General features: G+C 47.1%; 1 protein-coding gene across 1 annotated transcript in view; it reads left to right on the top strand.

Moving 5' to 3' along the window:
* SBNO1 (strawberry notch homolog 1) overlaps positions 1-25235 on the top strand; it is a 946695-nt gene that overhangs the window by 644399 nt on the left and 277061 nt on the right. The window contains exon 18 of the mRNA XM_086942451.1: positions 13246-13317. Within this exon, the coding sequence (XP_086798577.1) occupies positions 13246-13317 (72 nt within the window). The remainder of the gene's footprint in view (positions 1-13245; positions 13318-25235) is intronic.

Raw genomic sequence — 25235 nt, forward strand, 5'->3', positions numbered from 1 at the left:
TCTTATTCTCCCTAGTTGAATAATACATGAAGCAGATTGGTGTAGGAGGTTATTGCCAAGCAATTTCACTTTCTTATTGCATGCAATGTCCCCTTTACAGGGCAGACCATGACTGATATGCTTACTCCTGCTAATGTACTAATCTCCTCTTGCAGCAACCTTGCTACTTATTGCCGGTGTGTAGAAATGTATTGAATGTCTTTTTTTAGTTCATTTGCAAACTTTCAATAAAAAGATTTGAAAGAGAAAATAACTCTGTTGACCGGCAGGGAAATCTGATTTGAAATATTAACCCTTTTGATGCTCATGACGAGCTCAGCTCGTCATGATGCACAGTTGAGCTGTGCTGATGACGAGCTGAGCTCGTCATGACACCAGCAAAATGGCAATTTTCAGCACAGGAGGGGGACAACGCCTAGCAGCCAAGGTGTTAAATGGCAGCCCTAAGCGCACCTTCCTGCCCACAGTGTAGGGTGCTTAATACTTAATAGTAGAACATGTGACCTTAGAATTCACACACTCTCTCTCACACACTCAAAATTCCACTGTCACTAATCAGGCTGTAGCTGGCACAAAGGAAAAGTCAAAGTAAAGAGCATACTCTGTGATCTGACTTTTGACCTGTACCACCTACAGACTCAATTCAAAGACTTTGTTTTATTATATTTATTTAAAATCCAATCTAGTAGTGCAGTCCTATTTTTGTAACTATTGCAAATGTTACTTTTAAAACGTATTCTTATCCTGCCTAAAGCAGCTGAAGTCTGATATGCGTTAGTATCCAGCAACTGCACATACTGCACTTGGCCTAATTTAGGTGTGAAGGAGATTAGAAAACCTCTACCAGAGTAGGGACAATGGCATGGGAGTTAAGGAGGGGTTTTAATCCCCGGGCAGGAATACCTGTTGGGGTGTGCCCAAGAACTTTATTTACTTCAACATGGTGTTCCCTTTCACGAGTAAATGTTGGGTGAGACGTGGAAAGCCCCCAATGTTTGTCCCCCTATTTGGGATGACACCAAACCCAGTGGAAGGAACGGTACCCCCAGAATTGATTTTGAGTGACTATAGAGGAGGGGACTGCTCATTAGTCTGGTTTGAATATGCACGTAGCCTCACATGCACATAGGCTCTACACAAGGGGAAAAGTATTTCCCTATATTGTATTTTGGGAATAAGGTGCACTGTGGGATTGTTTGCAATTATGTGTGCGGAAGATCGAAAGAGCTCTAAACCTGCGGTCTGTGCCTTGAGAGAAGCCTGAAGGGACTGGACCCGCTGTCCCTAGTACAAGGGGCAAAGTTGACTCCAAGGGTCAGTTGGTTCACCGCCTATGTGAATGCAAGAGGCCTTTTCGTGGCCGTTCCCAGCTGACCAGTGGCAACTGGATTTGCACTGGACTTTGATGTGGGCCTCTGCCAGAGTCCCTGAGATTTTTGAAGTGCCCTGTCCTGGGGGCCTTTAGAAGTGTACCTCTGGGAATGTTCTTGCAACAGAATATAGTTTAGAAACTATGAACATCTGTTACTCCAGAGATTTTGGGGGACCTTCAGGAAAAGGTATCAGACTGGCTGTTTCACTGCAATGGATTGAATTTCAGCTTTATCCTGGTCAAGGCTCAAAGCCCCTTAAAAAAAAAACGACTAAGTTCCACTCTGCCTTGGGAATTCAAACATTTTCAGCAACAAATCTCTAAAGCTCTGCATTGGGACCAACCTGCTCTAAGAAGCGGCCTTCAGTCCCATAGCGGCAGCTACAATTTCACTGGTGGCCTGCTCAATAAGGATTTTTGTTCTCAAAAAGTGGCAAAGTACCTTTCTGAGTTTTAAAATCTCTTAGACTTCTAATTTTCACCAAGACTAACCCTTTTGTTGTATCCAATCACTTTCGGCCTCAAATCCTGCATAAGTCCCTGTCTACCATGTCTATAGCCTATCTTTGGCTCTCTGTACTGCTTATTTTTGTGTTTAAATTTTGCATTGAATTTTACAATAAACTACATAGTAAATACCAATTTAGTAAAACAGTAGATCATTGACAAACAAAGAATACATGTTGTGATAATAAATAGGAGCGAATACTTTTAATAAGATAAGAAATCATGTATAAATACTAAAATATAAATAAATAAATTAGTGAATTTATAGACATTAACAGATATAAGAAAACAGATAAACAGTGTATACGCTAAAATCTGTTATAAAAAATAACAAAATATAAAATATGGGAATACATCTTACATTTAAATACAAATAATAGCTTAATAGAGATTACTAGATTGATAAAATCAGGTCACAAAAGTTTGAAGAATAGTAAAAAGATATAGAAAGTGAAAGAGAAAGAAAAGAATATAAAGAAGATTAGGCAAAACAGTGATATAAAATGAAAAATAATAAATAAATAAACAGATAAACAGAGCCAGAGTCAAAAGGGCGGGGGAGGAATGAGAAGGGATAAGAAAATGAAATAGTAAAGGAAAAGGATATGAAATAGTGAATTAAGTAATTGGGTTAGTTACATTAGAAGAGAGTTGAATTTGAATCATTGTCGGTTTTAGCTCCAGAAAGGGAGACAAGTTTGAAGAAAAATGGCAACTTGATCCTGGAGATTGTAGATTGTGCGCCCCACAGAGAGGGTGGAGTTGGAGATTTTCAGTGGCGCAAAATGCAAATCTTGGCTGTGGCTAATGCAGTGTGAAGAAGACTGATTTGTGGCTTAGAAAGTTTTGGAAAACAGCAGAAATCATTTATGAGGATGGTGGCAGATGTAAGTGGTAAGGATAATTGTTAAACAAAGGATTGTTCCCCTGGTATAATCTTTTTGATGCTCCAACTACCTTGAAAGCGATCTACCTCTTATTCACTATCATTCAGCAAGCGTATTTCAGATGCTCTCACTGTCTTAAAAAACTATCTACCTCTCATTCCCTATCATTCAACCAATGTTTAGGCATACATTCACACAAAAAGGACCCAATGTTAGCTCCCGGCTTAACACAAGAAGAGTTAAAATGAGGTATAGTGTACCCAGAGTTTACAAATGTTAACCTGACAATTTGAATTGCGTTTACAATCTTATTTATTTAAAAAAATGTAATCTTGAATTTTAAGAGAACAGTCAATGTGGGTATTATTTGTCTTGCAACATCCAACACAATTTATGAAATACAATTAAAAACACAGTTTTGATTGTCTATGTCCAGGCTCAGACCCAAACAAGAATTTTCATGTATCAACAAACAAATTCATGAAATACTTAAAAATTAAATGTTATGTATATATCCAAGTTAAAACCCAAGCAAAAGGATTTTTCATGTGTCGACTCATTTCGGTGGTTACTGCCTTTTATGCTCCACCTTCCTCAGGACAAATGATTAAAAACACAATATATTTTGCAAATAAAAATTAAAACACGTATTTACTGTTATATTCTGATATATATATATATATATATATATATATATGTGTATATATATATATATATATATATATATATATATATATATATATATATATATATATATATATTACATCCACATTGCTTACATCTTTTGGTTGCTATACACTTTAGATACATTCTCAGAGTTAAGTACCCTTTAAACATTTGTCAACCAATCAACATCCTCACTGGTCATGGATTGTCTATCCACTGTTAAGAACACCTATCATACTAACATTCTCATGCTCCCATTCTACCACCACGGTACCCCTATTACTCAATTACTCGTACCTTAGAACAAAGAGTATGTGATCCTTGCATGAATTCTTGGGAATCCGTGGCCTGCTGGATCGTCTTATTCTAGAACGAAAATGGGGTCTTTATAATCCCTCCTTTTCTTATGGTTTGTTTTTACATTAAAGGGCTATCCACTTGCCCTGCTCAACTGATGCTTAATCCCAGGTTGTTTTGGCTCTTCTAAGAGAACATGTCTCACATTGTTCTTATTCTCCTGAATATGGAATTATTACCTAATGTCAACAGGAAAACACGTTTTTCAAAAACCTTTCTTTCAACTTTTATTTCCAATGTCATCTACAATGGGAATGGGTGAGCAGCTCACCTGTCGCTCCGTACTGTACTGCTCATGGTACCAGATACTTTATTTACTGGTGACTAGCATTTGTCATCATCCTCCTTTCTTACGTAGAATTATTCAATTATCCCGGGGTGTGATTCTGAAAAGTGAAAACATCACTCTAGTCACTTAACCTCCATATTAGAGAAAGTCTGAATTATTTGTCTATGCTCGTAGTTGCCTTCCTCTAAGAACTATGCTTAGTAGTTAAGTATAGGTAAGGATAATGACATTGTGGAATTCAGAGTTTTGCCAACGAAAATCCAAAAGGAACTGGTTTGTGAGCATTCGCAAATGATATGGGCTATGTCACAACCAGGATTGGAACATTTCCAACAATCAGTGTGTGAGAGTAGTCCAGCTTTATGTAATTTAATCGGTGTCCAGTGCCAATCATGGAGAATTTTAAATATGCAGCATTTAAGCTGCGCTTCACGGACTCCTTTATGCTATCCCTCCAGTATCCGGTCCCATTCAGGTCGTATATGAAATAGATAAACGGGATTGCCATTTATTGCAAAGAGTATGGGAAAGATGCTGTGAAAAATGAGGGTGCAAAAAGGTCTTATAAAGACCAAAAATCCAACCCTTAAACTTCCCCCATATATTTAGGTAAGATAATATTGGAGAAACCTGAAGCAGCCAAGGGGGAGACCCCAAGTGTTTCTTCAAACATTGTTGAATCGGAGAATATTTAGAAGAGTGTAGTATAGGAAGGTTAAATTCCTCACAAAGTTGGGAGAAAGTTTTAAAATCGCTACTATGAAGAAGTTGATCTGGGGAATAAATGCGGGCTTCCAGCCATAAAGGCCAGGGTAAAGTGCGACCATTGATCCATATGGCTGAGTTATTCCATAAGGGAGATTTAACATGAATTCGCGATTTGAACTAAGTATGCGATTACCCCTCTGCCAAGATTTGTGCATGGCTGATAAGATCGGGTTTTTAGGGTCAGAAGGACTAGTGCCATTGCCATGTAAAAAAAGAGATAGTCTTGGGCCCTTAGATAGAAGGTGACGTTCGATGGAGACCCATTGTGGTATATTTTTAGATTCTCTTAGAAAATAAGAGAGTTGGGAAATGTGTAATGCAAGTGAATAGTGTTCGATGGATGGAAGACCCATACCTCCATATAACTGGTGAGGCATTCATTTAGCCTCAGCAAGACGCGGTTTAGCCGAACCCCAGGTAAAGAGTTTAATCTTGGAGTCTATTGATCTAAGGGTAGCTAAAGGAATTTGGAGGGGAAGCATGCCTAAAGTATAAATGAATCTCGGCAAAGTGACCATTTTGATAGCTTGAACTCTACCCCAAAGAGATAGTCCTAGAGCCTTCCACTTGTCAAAATCCCTCTGCATTTGAGAAAATAGAGGAGCTACATTATCTGCAGTCATATTTTCCAAACCTTTATTGACTAAAATTCCAAGGTATTTAAGATGTGAAGATTGCCAGTGAAAAGGGAATCCATAAATTGCAGACTTTGTAGTGCCACCCGAAATGGGTAAAGCTTCACTTTTGTCCCAATTTATTTTATAACCCGAAAAGGAGGAAAAATCATTAATCATTTGAAGGGGGGCTGGGAGAGATCAGGGAAAGTTAGTAAGAATATCATCTGCATATAAGTATATTTTAGAATGTCCAATTGGGAGTGAAATACCTATGATATCATCAGATTGTTGGATCGCAGCAGCAAGAGGTTCCATTGCTAAGAGAAAAATAATGGGGGACAACTGGCAACCCTGGCGTGTACCTCTCCTAATTGGGAATGAAGTAGATTAAAAAACTCCACAATTGACTTGAGTTGAGGGGTTATCATATAATAAACGCACTTTATTGATAAATTGATCACCCAACCCAAATTTGTGCATTATAGTATAAAGATAGTCCCACTCAATGCGGTCAAACGCTTTTTCTGCATCAAGCAAGAGGGCCAAGGCATCTTCTGAAAGATGTTTCGCAGACCACAGTGTATGGGCCAGTGTACGGAGATGATTCCGAGAGGAACGACCAGGGACAAAACCCACTTGAGAATTATGTATCATGGAAGGCAGTACTTTGCAGAGACGGAACGCCAATATACTAGCTAAAATCTTAAAATCACAATTCAATAAAGAAATAGGACGATAGCTACTACATAAAAGAGGGTCCTTGCCAGGTTTAGGTAAAACAGCTATAATTGCCTTATTACAGAGGGGTCCCAATGATGATTCTTTATCAGTCTCGAGAAATGCAGCATGCAAAGTATCAATGATATTCTGACCTGTGCATCTATAAAATTCAGCAGGGAAACTATCCTCTCCAGGGGCTTTATGATAAACCCAAGCAGCTATAGCTTTAGAAATGTCATCTCTTGTGATATTACCTTCAAGCAAAGGTCTGCCATCAGAAAGTTGCTAGAGATTTACCCCTGCTAGAAAAGATTACATCTTCTCTAAATCAATATGAATTTTTGGAGTATATAGAGATTGGTAAAAGGAGGCAAATTCATTAACTATTTCCTGGGGCCTGGTGAGTATGTCGCCTTGAATCGATTGAATAGCTGGAATAGCCATAGCAGCTTCTCTTTGATGCAATTGTGCAGCTAGTAATCACCCCGCCTTCTCCTCTTGTTTGTAATGTCTTCCTTTCATTCTTTGTAAAGCATACTCAGCCGTAGATGTAAAGAGACCATTAAGAGACATGCGTGCTTGCTCTAATAATTTGCGATTTTGTAAAGTAGGATCTAATGTATATAATTGAGAATAATGTTAAATGTCCCATTCCAATTCTACTTGTTTTACAATATTATTCTTATTAATGAGAGCTGCGTCACGCATGAACTGCCCTCTAATGGTGGCCTTGGCTGCCGCCCATACTGTTCTCCTAGAAGTAACAGAACCCTGATTAATAGAGAGATAATCTTGGAGATAGGATTGTAGATGAAGTTTACCCGCGGGCGTCCTGTATTTCTGTATACTCGTACGCCATGGTTTACGCCCCAATTTTGAGAGACCAAAATCTTGAGATAAGAGAACAGGAGAATGATCGGATAAGGCAGCTTCCAGGATTTTAGAATCTGTGACCAGTTGAACCGCATTGTGTGATAGAAGAAAATAGTCTAAGCGGGGAAATGTGCCATGAAATAAGGAAAAGAACATATATTGCTTATCTTGTGGGTGACTGAGACGCCAATGGTCAACCAAACCATTATCAGAGAGTATAACTTTTAAAATGGCCCTATCTGCTGCATTAGCTCTATAAAACTGACGCGTTTTGTCTAAAATAGGATCTTGTACCAAATTCCATTCCCCACCAATGAGGTATTGTGAGGCATTGATCTCTGTGAGAAGACGATTCAGTTGAAGGAAAAATGATTTTTTAATACCAACAAGAGCATAAATTGATACAAGACAGATTGAAGAATTCCCAATACGTAATTTAACAAATATATATATGCCATCAGGATCTGACCAGGTCTTGGAAACCTTAATTGAAAGTGATCTCCGAATAAGAATTGCAACTACACATTTACAGACAGGATTAGCATCTGTGGGGTCATTTTTGTAAATGCTGCTATGAATGACCTTTCCCACCCAGTCTCTACAGACTTTGTCAGATTCAATTTCATCAAGGTGTGTTTCTTGTAATAAGGCTATGTCCACATGCTTGGATTGCAAATAAGAAAGGACTTTCTTCCTTTTAATGTAATGGGTGAGACCATGAACATTCCGTGTACTAGTTAGAGGATGAGTATTAGTCATGATGGGATATATTCAAAAGGTAATAATAGTTAATATAATAAACAGACAATAATGAGGGTAAAAAGAATAATGGGAATATAATGAAAGGGAATAGGGTAGGGTGGGAAGAGGGTTACTCTGGCTATTAAAGAATAGAAAAGGTGCAGTATCAGAAACTTATAAGTGAGAAATGTAATAAAAGAGAAAAGTAAAATATAGCAAAAAAGGAAAGGAAGTCCGTACAAGAGTATATGAAGAAGATCAAGCTATATTATGCAATCAGAATAACTGTACCTGTGAAAATAGAAAGAAAAACCAAAATGTATATAGGTCGTTACCTACAACTTTGAACTTTTAACGGCGGGTCTGGGCTCACTGGAGCACCACCACGAGTACAAACCCCCTCCGTAGAGTAGAGTATTTATGTAAATATCAGCCAGGACAATAATTTAGAAAAAACTAAAGAGAGAAGAAAACTCCTCTGGAGACTCGGTGGATGTGGTGGATGTGGTGGTGGTGGTGGTGGTGGATGCGGTGGTGGTGGATGGGGTGGTGGATGTGGTGGTGATGGTGGATGTGGCAGTGGATGTGGTGGTGGTGGTGGATGCGGTGGATGTGGTGGATGCGGTGGTGGTGGTGGATGCTGTGGTGGTGGATGGGGTGGTGGTTGTAGTGGATGTGGTGGTGGTTGTAGTGGATGTGGTGGTGGTGGTGGTGGTGGATGCGGTGGTGGTGGATGTGGTGGTGGTGGTGGATGCGGTGGTGGTGGATGTGGTGGTGGTGGATGAGGTGGTGGATGAGGTGGTGGATGAGGTGGTGGATGAGGTGGTGGATGAGGTGGTGGATGAGGTGGTGGATGTGGTGGTGGATGCGGTGGGTGTGGTGGTGGTGGTGGATGTGATGGTGATGGTGGATGTGGTGGTGGATGTGGTGGTGGATGCGGTGGTGGTGGATGCGGTGGTGGTGGATGTAGTGGTGGTGGATGTAGTGGTGGTGGGTGTGGTGGTGGTGCATGTGGTGGTGGGTGTGGTGGTGGTGGTGCATGTGGTGGTGGTAGATGCGGTGGTGGTGGATGTGGTGGTGGATGTGGCGGTGGATGTCATGGTGGATGTGGAGGTGATGGTGGATGTGGTGGTGGTGGGGGTGGTGGATGTGGTGGTGATGGTGGATGTGGTGGTGATGTGGTGGATGTGGTGGTGGTGGATGTGGTGGTGATGTGGTGGATGTGGTGGTGGTGGATGTGGTGGTGGTGGATGCGGTGGTGGATGCGGCGTGGATGTGGTGGTGGATGTGGTGGTGGTGGATGTGGTGGTGGTGGATGTGGTGGTGGTGGATGTGGTGGTGGTGGATGCGGTGGTGGTGGATGCGGTGGTGGTGGATGCGGTGGTGGTGGTGGATGTGGTGGTGGTGGATGTGGTGGTGGTGGATGCGGTGGCGGATGTGGTGGTGGATGTGGTTGTGGATGTGGTTGTGGATGTGGTTGTGGATGTGGTTGTGGATGTGGTGGTGGTGGATGTGGTGGTGGATGTGACGGTGGTGGATGTGACGGTGGTGGATGTGACGGTGGTGGATGTGGCGGTGGTGGATGTGGCGGTGGTGGATGTGGCGGTGGTGGATGTGGCGGTGGTGGATGTGGCGGTGGTGGATGTGGCGGTGGTGGATGTGGCGGTGGTGGATGTGGCGGTGGTGGATGTGGCGGTGGTGGATGTGGCGGATGTGGGTGTGATGGTGGATGTGGTGGTGGTGGATGCGGTGGTGGTGGATGCGGTGGTGGTGGAGGCGGTGGTGGTGGATGGGGTGGTGGTTGTAGTGGATGTGGTGGTGATGGTGGATGCGGTGGATGTGGTGGTGGTGGATGCGGTGGATGTGTTGGATGCAGTGGTGATGGTGGATGCGGTGGTGGTGGATGGGGTGGTGGTGGTGGATGCGGTGGTGGTGGATGGGGTGGTGGTTGTAGTGGTGGTGGGTGTGGTGGTGGTGGATGCGGTGGTGGTGGATGCGGTGGTGGTGGATGCGGTGGTGGTGGGTGCGGTGGTGGTGGATGCGGTGGTGGTGGATGCGGTGGTGGTGGATGCGGTGGTGGTGGATGCGGTGGTGGTGGATGTGGTGGTGGATGTGGTGGTGGTGGATGTGGTGGTGGTGGATGTGGTGGTGGTGGATGTGGTGGTGGTGGTGGTGGATGTGGTGGTGGTGGATGTGGTGGTGGTGGATGTGGTGGTGGATGCGGTGGTGGTGGATGTAGCGGTGGTGGATGTGGTGGTGGTGGTGGATGTAGTGGTGGTGGTGGATGTGGTGGTGGTGGTGGATGTGGTGGTGGTGGATGTGGTGGTGGTGGATGTGGCGGTGGTGGATGCGGTGGTGGTGGATGGGGTGGTGGTTGTAGTGGATGTGGTGGTGGGTGTGGTGGTGGTGGATGCGGTGGTGGTGGATGCGGTGGTGGTGGGTGCGGTGGTGGTGGATGCGGTGGTGGTGGATGCGGTGGTGGTGGATGCGGTGGTGGTGGATGCGGTGGTGGTGGATGTGGTGGTGGTGGATGTGGTGGTGGTGGATGTGGTGGTGGTGGTGGTGGATGTGGTGGTGGTGGATGTGGTGGTGGTGGATGTGGTGGTGGATGCGGTGGTGGTGGATGTAGCGGTGGTGGATGTGGTGGTGGTGGTGGATGTAGTGGTGGTGGTGGATGTGGTGGTGGTGGTGGATGTGGTGGTGGTGGATGTGGTGGTGGATGTGGCGGTGGTGGATGCGGTGGTGGTGGATGGGGTGGTGGTTGTAGTGGATGTGGTGGTGGGTGTGGTGGTGGTGGATGCGGTGGTGGTGGATGAGGTGGTGGATGCGGTGGTGGTGGATGCGGTGGTGGTGGATGCGGTGGTGGTGGATGCGGTGGTGGTGGATGCGGTGGTGGTGGATGCGGTGGTGGTGGATGCGGTGGTGGTGGATGCGGTGGTGGTGGATGCGGTGGTGGTGGATGCGGTGGTGGTGGATGCGGTGGTGGTGGATGTGGTGGTGGATGTGGTGGTGGTGGATGTGGTGGTGGTGGATGTGGTGGTGGTGGATGTGGTGGTGGTGGATGTGGTGGTGGATGTGGTGGTGGATGCGGTGGTGGATGCGGTGGTGGTGGATGTAGCGGTGGTGGATGTGGTGGTGGTGGTGGATGTGGCGGTGGTGGATGTGGCGGTGGTGGATGTGGTGGTGGTGCATGTGGTGGTGGATGCGGTGGTGGATGTGGCGGTGGTGAAGTGGTGGTGGATGTGGTGATTTAAAAATTCTTTTTAAACCAATATAGTTGAGAAACATGTACAGTAAAAGGATTTTCCCATTAAAACAATATATATACATATGTTCTTGAGTTAAGAACCTTCAAAAATCTTTATGGGTAGAGTTAAAGTTTCCTGCTGAACTCACTCGTTTGGTGGTTTATGTGGTTGACATAAAACATTTTGCAGGGCTGCTTTTCGCTCCCTGTTCAGGTCTGACAACCTGTCACACTTTCTACACTCACCTTGACTCAGATTTAAATCAGATTTATAAAAAGTATTTGCACATTTTCACTACCACTCCAATAAGCCTTATTTTACAATTTAAGCATGAAATACACGAAAATAGACTACAGAAAAACTAAAGATTGATTGAGAAGTTGTATTAAGCGAATTACCCAGAAGGGTGTTCTGGCACGAAGAGAAAACAAAAATGGAGAAGAGAGAACAGAAATCATAGTTTGCTGCCCTATGGAAACAGATGGGCTTTCAGGTTGTATCAGAACACTGATAAACTACTTTCCTCGTGAAGAACAGAAGGGAGTTCATTCCATAATTTGGGGGTCCAAGAAGAATTAGTCACGACCTCTTACTCTAGTCCTGAGAATTTCAAAGAATAGATGAAAATTCTCAGCAGGTAAGCGTAATAATGCACACGGAAGAGTAGATCTGAAGTTTGTCTGGAATGTAATTCGGTCTAGTGCCATAGAAATCTCGATGAGAGAATCAGAGGCCTTTAAATACATACAGCAGCTAAAGCGGAAGCCAATGTAAGCAAGAAAAGACGTGCAGATGCTGGAGAATAACAAGGAAGTTTAAGCAGAAAGGCTGTTGTGCTCTGCGCAATTTGAAACTGTTTTACAACATAAGGAAGAGCACCCAAGTAAAGAGTTACCATAGTCCAGGCCACGTGATAAACTAAGTGCGTTGACCACTGTTTTCTGACAGCTGAGAGGAAGGAGATGAGGGTTTTCGGAGGACCTGAACACAATAACAAGAATGGCAAAGAACAAATAAAGCAAAAAACAAAACGGACCCGACCAAGCTAAGATTTATGGAGGTAAATCTTTCGCGTCGTCAGTGCTGAGGGAGGGAGGCGAGGGAGGAGAAATACGAACCGGCCTCCGGCCGTGAGACGTGTGAAGGAGGGGGCGGGGGGGAGCGGATACCTTTGAAGTGAAGCTAAGCTTCACTTCAAAGGAGTGGGAGGAGTGCGGCTGAGGGAACAGACGGCGATTTGGTGATGTGCACGCGCATTTAGGGAGTTCGGGGGGGGGGGGGGGTCTCCAGTTGAGCGAGATCCGAGGCTTTGTCGCAATGACAGGCCCAAGTGACGCTTGCCAGAGCGAAGAATGTTTCCTGTCGGAATCGACCCTAAAAATGGTTATTTAAGCCCGGAATTCAGCCACAAGGAGAAGCGCTGTAATACGATGCCATGTCAGTGATAAAGATGGTCCCCTGGCTGAGGAGTGAAGTGTGCCGCCTGTCGTGAAGGGTCCGTCTCGCAGCGGATCTACACGTTCAGGCGGCAGTCTTCCTATGTGGCCAGACCTCGTCTCCTGCACTGTTTTGTGGTATTTTAACTCCAGTCTTCAAACATTTGGATTGTTATTTTACCCTAATATTTATTCACTTTATTTTGAAGTTGGTTGTGGAATTTTATTGTTTTGTGTCTTTTTCTGCTGCGTATGTTCTGATTAAAAACTTTAAAAATAGCCTTCGATTTAAGCCTAACTGCTTTGTGTGATGTTACTGCGGATGGAGCACAGGTTAATTTTATTCAATTTGTGTGACATCTAGCAGGTTACCTTATCATTTGAGGAGGGGTACTTGTCTACACCAAATAATAATTCACTTTCCTACAAAATGTATTGGAACATTCAGTCCTTATTAATCCCAATTAATTAGCTGTCCACTTTTATTTGGATACTTCATTAGTTCAAGGTAAGTAAATCCAAAGAGTTCAGTTTTCTCATGTTCTCCATTGTTGCTTTTGTACATAACCTGTCAGATATCAAATGTTTTCAGACTGTAATTGATAAACAAATGAAGACTAGGGAATTTAGCAGAGTATTTCAAATGTTGTAGTCTTCATATTGATTCCTTCATTCTGCAAAGGCAGCTGTTGTAAAAAGTCTTAACTAATCTGTTTCAGACAGGTTTTGATTTGTGATGTTTGACTTTGTACTTCAATCCTCAGGGGGCTCTCACACACGGAGACCGAAGAGCAACAGAATCAAGAGACTTAAGCAGGTTCAACTTTGACAACAAGGTAATCGTGTAGTAAGATTTGATACTTAGTTGTGGACAGGACTGTTATTCGTTAAATAACTTGGATGTAGCCAGTGTAGGAATTTTAAAACTTTTACAGTATCTTGAACATTTGTTACCTGTAATAAATTCTTGTGGTGAAATATTCCTATAACTATGACTTCTGAGTTGATATAAACTTGTTGTTTCTGATGGATATTTTTAATAGATTGATCTGGAAGATTTCTCAGCGTAGCCCCTGTGCGCCACTAGGTGGTGCCGGACTTCTCTGCATTGGCTTCATTCTGCCCCTGAAGGGACAGAGCGGAAACACATATAAGCGCCACCCTTACACACAGACGTCAGTTTCTTTCTGTGAATTTGTATGCTAATCCGGGCTGTGCTCCCATTTGCGACTGTTTTTGAAGCCTTTTCAAATTCACTGTACAAGGAAACAAGGTCTGCTTATAAAAAAGTTTCGCCAGACTTTTTTTTTTGTAAATATGTTTATTAATTTCACAATATCAAAGGTCACATACATCTTCCATTCAACATTCTGAGTATTTGTACAATGATTAGTCGCCAGAATAGAGGGTAACATGGTCACAGTCATGGAATGTCTGTCTGTCTCTCACTCCAGTGTACTGCATTTCCATTTCTACCTTGGGGGATATACACAGGTGGCCATGGTATGCATTCTATTTGCCCCATTTTCTGTCCCACTTCTTCGGCCACCCTCTCGATTTAAATACCTCCTTTTCTGCAATCATACATTTATCAAACTCTCTCATGCCCAGCAGGAAAGAAGGCTTGCCCGCCATCCCCATCCCTTCGCAATCTCACGTTTGGCTAAAGTGTAGCTCAATGTGGTCAGTTGTTCTACCTCCGTGAGGTCAGTTGTCTCCCATATGTTGAGAAGACCTAATCGCGGTGTAAGGGTTATCTCTTTACCCAAGGCATTTTGGATGCGAGTCGTGGCCCCCTCCCATATTGGTCGCACCACTGGGCAGTCCCAGATTGTGTGATAAAAGGTTGCATCTTGCTGGCAGCCCCTGAGGCACCGCTGGTCTGGAGCCTGTTTTTACCAGGGTAACTCCGGTCAAGTAAGATCTGTGTAAGATTTTAAGTTGTACTAGTCTAAAACGAAGGGTGATGGCTGCTTCTCTAGGGAACATTCGTGCTGACTGCCAGTCCTCATCATCAATGGGTCCTATGTCTGCCTGCCATTTCTCTTGGAGTTTAAGGAACTAGTCAGGTAGGTAATTACATAGTTTTATGTGATAGAGGCTACTAGCCGCAGATTCCTTAACGTAGAAGTGTCCCCAGGCGTGAGACTGGATCCGGAAATTTGTTGCCCAGCATCCCTGCGAGCCGGGGGGACGGCATCACGCGGCTCTGCGCAGGCGTCGCCTGCGTACGTGACGTCGGCGAGGTCACATTAGTCCTACCCCAGCTCGCCTACGTCAGTTTCTTCCTTTTCTTTGTGCAACGCGGATCCGGTTCTTGCTCTGGGCTGGTTAGGCCCCCCTTTGATCTTTTGTGTATTGTAGGAACAGTATGCGGATGCCTTCGTGCTTCAAAACGTGTTTTCTTGTGGACGCTTGACGTCGGTGACGAACCCTCACCTCATTTGCATGTGGTGCTTGGAGGAGAAACACAGCTCCACGGACTGCAAGGCGTGTCAACGGTTGAAGCCGAAGTCGCAGGGGGAATGCCAGATGCCGTCGTTCTCACCCATCTCCTGTGGGTAAGTGTTGCAGTTTGGCCCCGAGGGCTGGTTTCAGGCCTGTTTGGGGCGTGGGCTCTCCGTGGGTGATGTGGCCCACGTATCGTCCCCCTATCCACCGTTCCCCGGTGAGGGGGCGTTGAGAGCCCAAATGGACATATGCGGTGGCTTTGCAGGCCTCGCTGGCTTCTCCTTCACCTCCTGGGATGTCGGCGAATCCCTTGTGCCATGCGGGGCCCTCCGCAGCATCGCTGGAGGCTTCGGCCCCGGTACAGACTGGTTCGGCTCCAGGTTTGGAGGATGTGGTGCAGTTGGGGTGCGGCCCTTCAGGGATCCCTCCTTCGGACCACGGCTCCTCTATTTTGCCGCAAACTCCTGCGGGAGTCCCTGTGGTGTCGCTTGAGGTCGCCGGGGCTCAGGTCGCATCCCCGAGGCCCACTCAGCCCTTTCGACAGGTTCTGTCTGAGGACGAGATGATGCCACTTTGGCGCCGGTAGAGGCCTGGGTCGAGGCTGGAGGGGGACCCCTCGTCCCTCCATGGGCCCTTCTCGTCCCTCCACGCAGGCGGCTGCCTCGTCTGAGGTAGAGTCGGCCTTGGTGGCTCCACAGGGGTCGGCGAGCCCCTCTCGTCTCCTTTTGGGGGGAGGCTAGCGGGGGGCTCCTTGTCGGTCCCCGGGTCGCTTGTCCCTCCGTGCAGGCGGCTGCTTCGTCGGAGGTAGAGTCTGCCTTGGCGCCGCCATGTGGGTCAGCGGACCTCTCTTGTCCCCCCATGGGTCGAGGCTGTTCTGGGACTCCTTGTCGCTCTCCAGGTGCTTCTCTTTCTTCCATGCAGGTGGCTGCTTCATTGGAGGTCGAGTCGGAGCAGTTCCGGCGCCAGACCTTGACCACCTCGGCTCCAGTCCAGCCCCTGGCGCCGTGTGACGGGACAGAGGCCTGTCCATCTCCTGTGGTGTTGGATGACGATGACTCCCTGCTCCAGGTTGCGGACTCTAACGAGCCAGACAGGCGTCCGGTGCTGAATTCGTCCTCAGACGTCCCGTCTTCCCCAGAGGTTGGGTGCCTGCTGGTGTCCTCCTCACTGGAGACAGGCCGCAGCGTTGTGGCTTTTTCCCCGGCGTCGTCTAAGACTGATCTGTGCCTTTGTCGTGGTGTTCGCTGGAGGAACCACAAGCCCCCCACGCTTCTGCGCCTCTTTTTCCTCTCGTCCCCTTTTGGGGCGAGGCTGGCGGGGGCTCCTTGTCGGTCCCTTGGTCACTCTTGTCCCTCCGTGCAGGCGGCTGCCTCGTCGGAGGTAGAGTCTGCCGTGGCGCTGCCGTGGGGGTCAGCGGACCGCTCTTGTCCCCCCCATGGGTCGAGGCTGTTCGGGGACTCCTTGTTGCTCTCCAGGTGCTTCTCGTTCTTCCACGCAGGTGGCTGCCTCATTGGAGGTCGAGTCAGGGCCGTTCCGGCGCCGGACCTTGACCACCTCTGCTCCAGTCCAGCCCCTGGCGCCGTGTGACGGAACAGAGGCCTGTCCATCTCCTGTGGTGTTGGATGACGATGACGCCCTGCTCCAGGTCGCGGACTCTACCGAGCCGGACAGGCGTCAGGTGGTGGATTCGTCCTCAGACGTCCAGTCTTCCCCAGAGGTTGGGTGCCTGCTGGTGTCCTCCTTACTGGAGACAGGCCGCAGCGTCGTGGCTTTTTCCCCGGCGTCGTCTAAGACTGATCTGTGCCATTGCGGTGGTGTTCGCTGGAGGAACCACAAGTCCCCCACTCTTCGGCGCCTCTTTTTCCTTTTCGGGCCTGGCCCTTGCCCACTCTGGTTGGCTTCGGAGACGGCCGCCTTAGCTTACAGCTGTTGCCCATGGAGGTGCTGCTTTTTCCCCCGCGGGCCCTACGGAGGCGGGTGCGGCCTTCGCTCGCGCGATTTCCACGGCTTTGGAAATTTTGTGCATGGGAGATCCGGCTGCCCTTTTCCATGCGGACCATCTTTTGGAGGTTCTTCACTAGGGCTCTAGGAGGAGGGAGCTTCTGCTCCCCTTTGAAGGTTCGCTCCATTCTTCGCTGACGGGGGCTTCCCGCCACGGGGGATCCCGTGTCCCAACACCTTCTGTACCGGCACCTTCTTTCCCTTCACCCCTCTACCAGTGACCCCCTCTTGCGGACCTCTTTTCCTTCCCTGCCGTCACTGTTGGATCCACCTTCCCGGGAAGCCCGCTGGCTGGACTCTTGGGGCCGCAATATATATGCCTCGACCGGAGCGGCTCTGTGGGCCCTTAACACCTTATGTGTGCTGGCTAGGGCCACGTCTTGCTTGTGGGAGTCGGCGGAGTCCCTAGGATCTGCAACTTCGCAGGAGGGTGCTGGGGTTGACCAGCAACACCATGCGCTAGATGGCCAGGAGTTGGTGGCGTTCATTCTTTGCTCCGCATATCTCAGAGGTGCTGGGTCGTGCCATGGCTACTTCAGTTGCCCTTCGCCGCCATGCTTGGCTTCTGGACAGTGTGTCCCTGGAGAATGTGCGGGAGCGACTGGTGGATCTTCCTTTTGATGGCACCCTCTGCCATTCAGAGGTTCTTGGCGGGGCTCCGTCCTCCTCCTTCTCCCCCTCAGTGACCTGTGGGTTGGTCTGGATTTTGTGAGCTCTTCTTTTTTTTTTTTTTTTTTTTTTTTTTTTAATTTTTTTTTTAATTCTGTTTATTATTTTGTCAATACCGAACAAGAAAACAAACATACAGAGTTTATACATGTTCATCACATCCAAAGCTTTATACAGTAATCAAGAGCAGTACATGTGTATATATGGGTATATTCTCTCAGCAATAGTCAAGGCGTTTTTTAGACAACTATAGTATATAAAATGGGAGGTGCTAGAGGGCGCACTACAGAATGGCCGCCTGAGGGTGAGGCTCCTGTAGCCTGGATGATCCGGCAATTATCCTAACACACCAGCTGGATCGGTGGCAAAATACATGAAACTGAAGGTCACAGTAATACCAACCCTCAGTCAGAGCGGGCACGGCACATCGAGGCCAGTCAGAGGTGAGACAGACCCGCAGCGACGTTGAACGCCGGGACTGGAGTGCGGCCATTACTGTACCCGTCCACGCGCTGTACAACCGGAGGTGCACAGAGGGCTGCGTCCACTGCCCTGTGCTGTGAAGTCGGCTAAGGTTGATGAGGACATATACGAGGCAGCGCAGGTAGCGTTGGCAGGCAGTGTGGCAGGACGGGCCTCGGGGGGGGGGGGGGAGGGGGGGGTCACAAATCAAAATAACAGTGCACACGGAGTGAAGGCGCTAACGGATCTCACAGGTGCCGGGACTGCTGTGAGGCTGACCTCCGATCGCTACAGATTAGGGGGACACAAAGGGTGCCTCGGACCGAGCCTGGACAGCGCGAAGGTGGTGACGTGTGCCTGGCTTAGTCCCATTGACAGGCAGTGGAACTTCGATTTACAAACCCAGGAGCCCATTGGCATGGCGGATCATCGCGCTGACTGATAGGTACCCATATTGCTTAGGCCTGGGGGAGGCTGGACATCCTGTGCTGCATAAGCAGGCTGCGGAGATCTGAAGTGCCTATGACTGACACGGGTATACGTGCAATTTGCTGAGCCCCCCCCCCCCCCCCCCGGACTAGTGCCCCCTGACTGGATGGAGAGCTGAGGCTGGGAGGTCGTCTATGGCGATTACTGAAACGGGAGGACCTGCACCTAGGAGGGCCGTAGCAGCGGCAGTGTGGGGGGCAGGGCATATTTAAGGAAATCCACTTCTGCTTCGGCCTAGACACTAACTACCAGACCAAGTACATAGAGAACCACGGCGCCTTATCCTGACATCCTCGGATAGCCCAGTAAAGCTTTGCGGCATAACCCTGCGACGACCATTGCAGCGGGATAGGACGAGTCTGGATTCTGCTGGGCACAGTGGTACGCAGTCATGGTGCGACCTGATTCTCGCCAACCGAAACTTACATTTGATAATGCAAAAAAAAGGCCCGAACTCCAGTCAAGCCACTACATCGCCACGCAGGGATGATCAAGCGGCGGATGGCCCACCAACCACTGGTTCGCATAATCAACAGCTCCTACAGGAAATCACGCAAGGGTTTGCTACGGTGGTGGATAAGGTGGACAAAATGTCATCCCGGATGGATGCCATAGTCCACAAAATGGATCAACATGAAGAACGCATTGGGGAAACAGAGCGGCGTATTTCTGCTAATGATGAAGTCACGGCGGGGGAATGGATAACTTGCTGAGTGTCATAGCAGCCAAAAACGAGGAGTTAAAAGCTCGCAGCAGGCGCAATAATATACGCGTCACAGGTGTGCCAGAGTCCACAAATACTGGTCGGATGGAAGTATATATTGAAAAACTGCTTTTATCTGCTATTGGAACTGACGCCTTTTCCACCCAATTCATAGTTGAACGAGCCCATCGCTCTCTAGCTCCCGTTCCAAAACCTGGGGCCCCTCCCAGACCCATCATTGCTCGTTTGCTGAATTATAGGGATCGAGACGTGGCACTTCGGGCTGCTCGCACTAAACAAAACCTGAGTTATGAAGGAGTGGCATTTTCCATCTATCCGAACTTCACCCCGATGGTCCAGGAAGAGAGGCGTAGATTCATAGCGGTGAAGAAAAAACTCAGGGCGGCACAAATAGACTATGCATTGCTATACCCGGCCCGGCTCAGAGTGACCCACCAAGGGAAGCAACGGTTCTTGACTAATCTGCAGCAGGTGGAAGACTATCCGCGATCCGGGAAGACAGCGCAGCGAGGCCTGGCAGGTCGTGGTCAGGCGGACCGAGCCCACGCACCAGAGACTGATGAGGAATCCTAGGGCCCATTACCAAGGCAGAGAGGTGCCTCACCGTGGCGTTACATTACTAACTGGACATGGTATCGACTATTGTACCGAGGACTGGATACATTTGCAGTCTATTCAGACGCCTGGATCAGGAAACGCTGGTGGTAATGTATTCCAGGCCCCCTCCCTTCCCTGAAATTGCCTGAAGGGTCCCAAGGTCGTAGGGCTGGGGTAGGAGAGGTGGCTGTGTGACCAACTAGAGCTGTTCCCCAGCGGGTGTTCCCCATAGTTGCGTACTTTGAACTGAATGATGACACTGTTGTTGATGGGTTTGCAGGGTGGGGGGGTGGTAATGAATGCTGGCAAGGTGGGGATGCTGCAGTGGGAGGGGGGGCGGGGAAGAAAGGATGAAATCGCAGGAAGACAGTGCCCAACGGCATTGTGTTACTGGTTTGATAATGGATAAGACTGCTTTAGGACTGCTTGGGGAGGGGATAAAGACATGGAGGGGACTGTCTGACATGATGGGGTATGTCAGTGGGAGGGGGGAGGGCGATGGGGGGGTTTGGGATGTTATGGTACGAATTCATGCACAAGTACATATCTCTTGAACAGTGAGAGTAGACTGAGACGGAAACATGATTACCTGCAACTGTCGCTCAGTTATGACATATCAACTGACAATGATGCATGGTAATGGGATTGGGAAAATATCAGTAATGTCCTGGAATGTACGTGGTCTGAATGATGCTAGGAAGGGCAGAAACGTATTGGCATACCTAGACAGACACCATGTGCACATAGCACTATTGCAAGAGACACTTATCCATCCGCGATCAAGTCATACATTTGCGAGTAAATGGGCGTCAACTAGAAAGTTCTCCTCATACTCTTCCTATGCCAGAGGGACAGCGATATTGATTAATAAAGCGGTGCAATTTCAAACGCTTGGTGACATGCTAGACCCTGACGGTCGATATGTAGTGCTGTGGGGCAGACTTGGTACTGACACTATTACGATTGTAAATTGCTATGCTCTAATTGTGGACACTACGGGGTTCTTTGCAACAATCTGGGGGAAGGCGATCAGTGTCGGATCCAAGCATATTGTATGGGGAGGAGATTTTAACATAGCGTTGGTACCGGGTATGGACAGATCAGATGGCAGTCCGCAATATAACAAACAGGCCAGGGATGTGCTGAGTGGCATTATAGAGGAGGGCGGACTGATACAGTTGGCGCTTTACACATCCCCTACGGAAATCAGGTACACATTTCACAACACATTCTAACATGGGGGCTCGCCTTGATTACGGTTTCATATCCCGGGGCTTGAGTGTGAATTTGGGGACGGTGGTCCATCTGTCCAGAACATATTCGGATCATTGCCCGGTGCTGGTACAACTGAACATGACTGGCTGTGGGGGACGGAGAGCTCCATGGCGTCTCCTACCTACGGCTTTGCTGGATATAGTCTTTAAGACGGAACTGGGTGAGGAGATTGCAGCGTTTTTCCCCCAAAATCAAGGCTCTGTAGCTAGTGTAGAGAAGATATGGGAGGCGTTTAAGGTCATGGTCAGAGGTTACTGCATATCCAAGAGCTTTGGGGTGCTGAGAGATATTCAGGGCACTATAGAGAAGTTAGAGCACAAATTGAAGGGCTTGGAAACACAGATGGCACAAGGGGCTGATACCAGAATACATAGGGAATTTAGGGGCAAGCTGACTAAATATGAGGAAGAGGCAGCCAGGGAAGCAAAATTCAGAGGGAAACACTGGACTGCTAGGTGCTATTGTGAAGGGGAGAGACCGGGTAAAGCGCTAGCAGCACTCACGAGGCACCCAAGGTTTGGAACGCACATATTGGAGGTCAACACGGCAGATGGCAGGGTGTGTCAGGACACTAAGGGAATTCAGGACATATTCGTCACGCACTATGGGCAACTGTACACCTCACACCAGACAGGGGAAGTGAGAATTGATTACTTTTTAGACGATATTGCAATCTGCTGGTTAAGTGACTTGCATAGAACTTTTCTCAGTGCTCCATTGGAGGTAGATGAGATAAGGGACGCAATTATGTCGCTAAACAATGGGAAAGCGACTGGGCTCGACTGACTACCTGCCGAGTTCTATAAATGTTACATAGATATTATGGCCCCTGTGCTGAAAGAAGTATTTGAGGAATCGTTAGAAATCGGTGTGTTGCCTTGCTCAATGCGAGAGGTTGTGATAATGTCCCTTCTGAAGCCTGGAAAGAATCCTGCGGAGTGTAATGCATACCGACCATTGTCGCTAATTAATTGTGATGCAAAAATCCTTGCTAAAGTGCTTGCGACTAGGCTGTCTCTCATTATGACGAACATAGTGTTACCGGATCAAGCTGGGTTTGTCCCTGGTAGATCCACTAGTCACAACCTAAGCACACTCTTCTACCTCATTCACACTATAGCTCCAACTCTTCCGGTTGCTGCCATATTTCTTGACGCTACAAAAGTGTTCGATTCTGTTTAGTGGAACTACCTTTTTACTATCTTACATAGAATGGGATTCCCTAAACTGTTTGTGGAGTGGATACAGTTGTTGTATACCAGACCCACGGCAAGAGTGAGTATTAATGGTGAATTGTCCACACAGATACCTATCACTAGAGGCACTAGGCATGGGTGCCCTTTATCCCTATTGCTCTTCACTATTGCGATAGAACCGTTAGCTTGCTGCATTCGACAGCTGCATAAAAAAAGTGCGTTTAAGTGCTTCCAAAGACAAATTGGGGTCTCCTTATATGCGGACGATCTGACTCTATATGTCAAGCACCCTCAAACCAATCTTAATCCCATATTGCGTGAATTCCTGGTCTTTGGGCGCCTATCGGGTATCCAGATAAATTGGGAAAAGTCGCAATTCCTTCCACTTACCCCTGCGGTCACGTGTTTTTCATTGGATTACCCACTAGAATGGTGTAGTTCTGATATCCGCTACCTGGGCATCATGGTATCCACGGAGACGGACGAGACGATTAGATTGAATTACGGCACTGCTATTAGCAAACTAGCAGAGAATGTTACCCGTTGGATGTCGTTGCCACAGTCTATGGCGGGCAGAGCATCACTCATAAAAATGGTGATACTACCACGCTTCTTATCTTTTCCAAAATATCCCATACTATCCAGGTGCATTGCTTGCCTGTTTTGGGGTGGTAAGCAGCCGCGGCTGAAATGGTCTATTATTACCCAGCCATATGCCAAAGGTGGTTTTGATGTGCCAGATTTCGAACTCAATTATAAGTGCACAAGCGCAATACGCATATCATTGGATTATCCCAATGCCATTTATGCCGCAGTTAGCGGCTGAGGATTGGATCGCCCGACCTCTTCCTCTCAACGGCTTGATTCATGGCCCCAAAGAGGCTCTGGAAACGCTGTTCACTACTGTGACTTGCACGATAGACGCCTGGAGGAGGATCGCGAAGACCCTACATACCACATTACTGTACTCACCAAACATGCCACTTACCTATCATCCCCAGCTGACACTATTACAGGAAAAGGGCTTTCAATTAATGTGCAGTCGCCTTAAGATTACTACATGTGGAGGGCTATTTGTGAATGGGCTATTTAAGACGCAGGGACAGATGTTTCAAGAACTGCACTCCACACCGTTAGAGGTCTTTTATTACGTGCGCTTGCGACAAGGATTGAAGGGAATAATGATGCAATTCCCGGATGAACCAGACATAACGATGCCGCTACACACTATGCTGACATCGGCTGGCCGTCATTTGGTATCAAGACTGTACAGTAATATTCGAATGCAGCACACAGGCATAGAGAGTTCTGCTTGCAGGGCCTGGAGTGCAGACATAGGTAACGAGATATCTGAGGAACGATGGCACTACTGTAGTAACATCACTGCCAACATAGCGTCAAGTTGCAGGCTTAAAATTATTCATTTAAAATTTTTGCAACGGTTCTATTATACACCGGCAAAAAAATTACGCTTTAAACTTTCAGACAATGATAGATGCGAAAGGTGTCAAGCAGAGGGGGCGTGGTTTATCCACTTAGCATGGGAATGTCCAGGGGTGTATGAAAATTGGAGTCAGGTACACGCAGCACTGCAGATTATGCTGGAAGGAGAGATTGACAGAGCTCCACTCATTATGCTCCTGGGGTACACGCGGCGGACGCCCAAACCCACCAGAAAGTTTCTTGACATTACTTTACTGCTTGCGAAACGAAGAGTTGCATGCCGATTGGGGGAGGGTAAGAGCGCCGAAATTTAAGGACTGGCTGAATGATGTCATATATTGCCAAGACCAAAATAATATTTATACCGAATTACAACCGGTTGAGAGCAAACCTAGAGATATATGGGGCCCACTGCAAATATATTTGATGTCTCGTGCGGCACAACAGGGTGAAGGAGACCCGCATGGCGGTGAGGATGTTGCACAGATGTAGGGATTTGTGCCTCTCTACACTAGTTAATGCCAAGGAGGGGCCGCAAGGACTGAAAGGCCGATACTCACTGCTATGTTTGATTGGGGCTTATGCCCACGTAACTGAATATGCTTTTTTATGCCAGTTCTGTGATAATGAATATACACTACTGTAGGGTATCGTGACTAGACTTGCAAGAAGGACTAATGAATGATGAGCCTTATACTTATGGACTGCTGTACATGTGGATTAATGTGATAGGCATTGCTGAGGGTCGACATACGATGCTTTTACAGACGGATTGTAATTACTGAGAACGTACCGATGCAATATTGTGTGTGCACTGAGAATGTATCTCCATTGTTATCTAAGAAAATGAAAAATAAAGTTAAAAAAAACTATAGTATATAAGATGAAGTCCATAGTGTTACACGTTCCAGTCTTCGATGTGTTCTAGCAGAATACTACATGTGATAGAAACGCGTGAGTATAGATCAGCCACATCCACCAGTATGTCACAATAGGTTCAAAAAGTGCTGTCCTCCCTCATGTGCTAACCCTCCCATAGATCTTAGTACAGTACATAGTTCTAGTTGACATTAGTTATATCCGCTCAACAAGTTCTCATCGCATAAAAGGGTGTTTGAGAGCACATGGTATGTTTGGTTAACAGATATGTGATTGTAGTTACAAGTATGTTCTCGTGGGTGCTTCAATAGGTAAAATGTCAGAGGTGCCCAGATTTCTCTGGCCCTTGAAGTGCTAGGTAATAATTCCGCGTACGTAGTGAGTTGTTCCTGGCAATGCGCAAGGTCATCGAACCATATCTTAAGCTTTGGTGCCCTACCCATGCCCCATCTGCACGCCACTTGTCTTTTGGCCATTAGCAATGCGAGTGCTGAATATTTGCGATGCGCTGCCTGTAGTGGTTTAACATAGCCCAGCAGGGCCAGCAGTGGTGTGGGCTCAATGTGCA

The sequence above is a fragment of the Lissotriton vulgaris genome, chromosome 11 (assembly GCF_964263255.1).
Source record: "Lissotriton vulgaris chromosome 11, aLisVul1.2, whole genome shotgun sequence".
Taxonomy (NCBI): Eukaryota; Metazoa; Chordata; class Amphibia; order Caudata; family Salamandridae; genus Lissotriton; species Lissotriton vulgaris.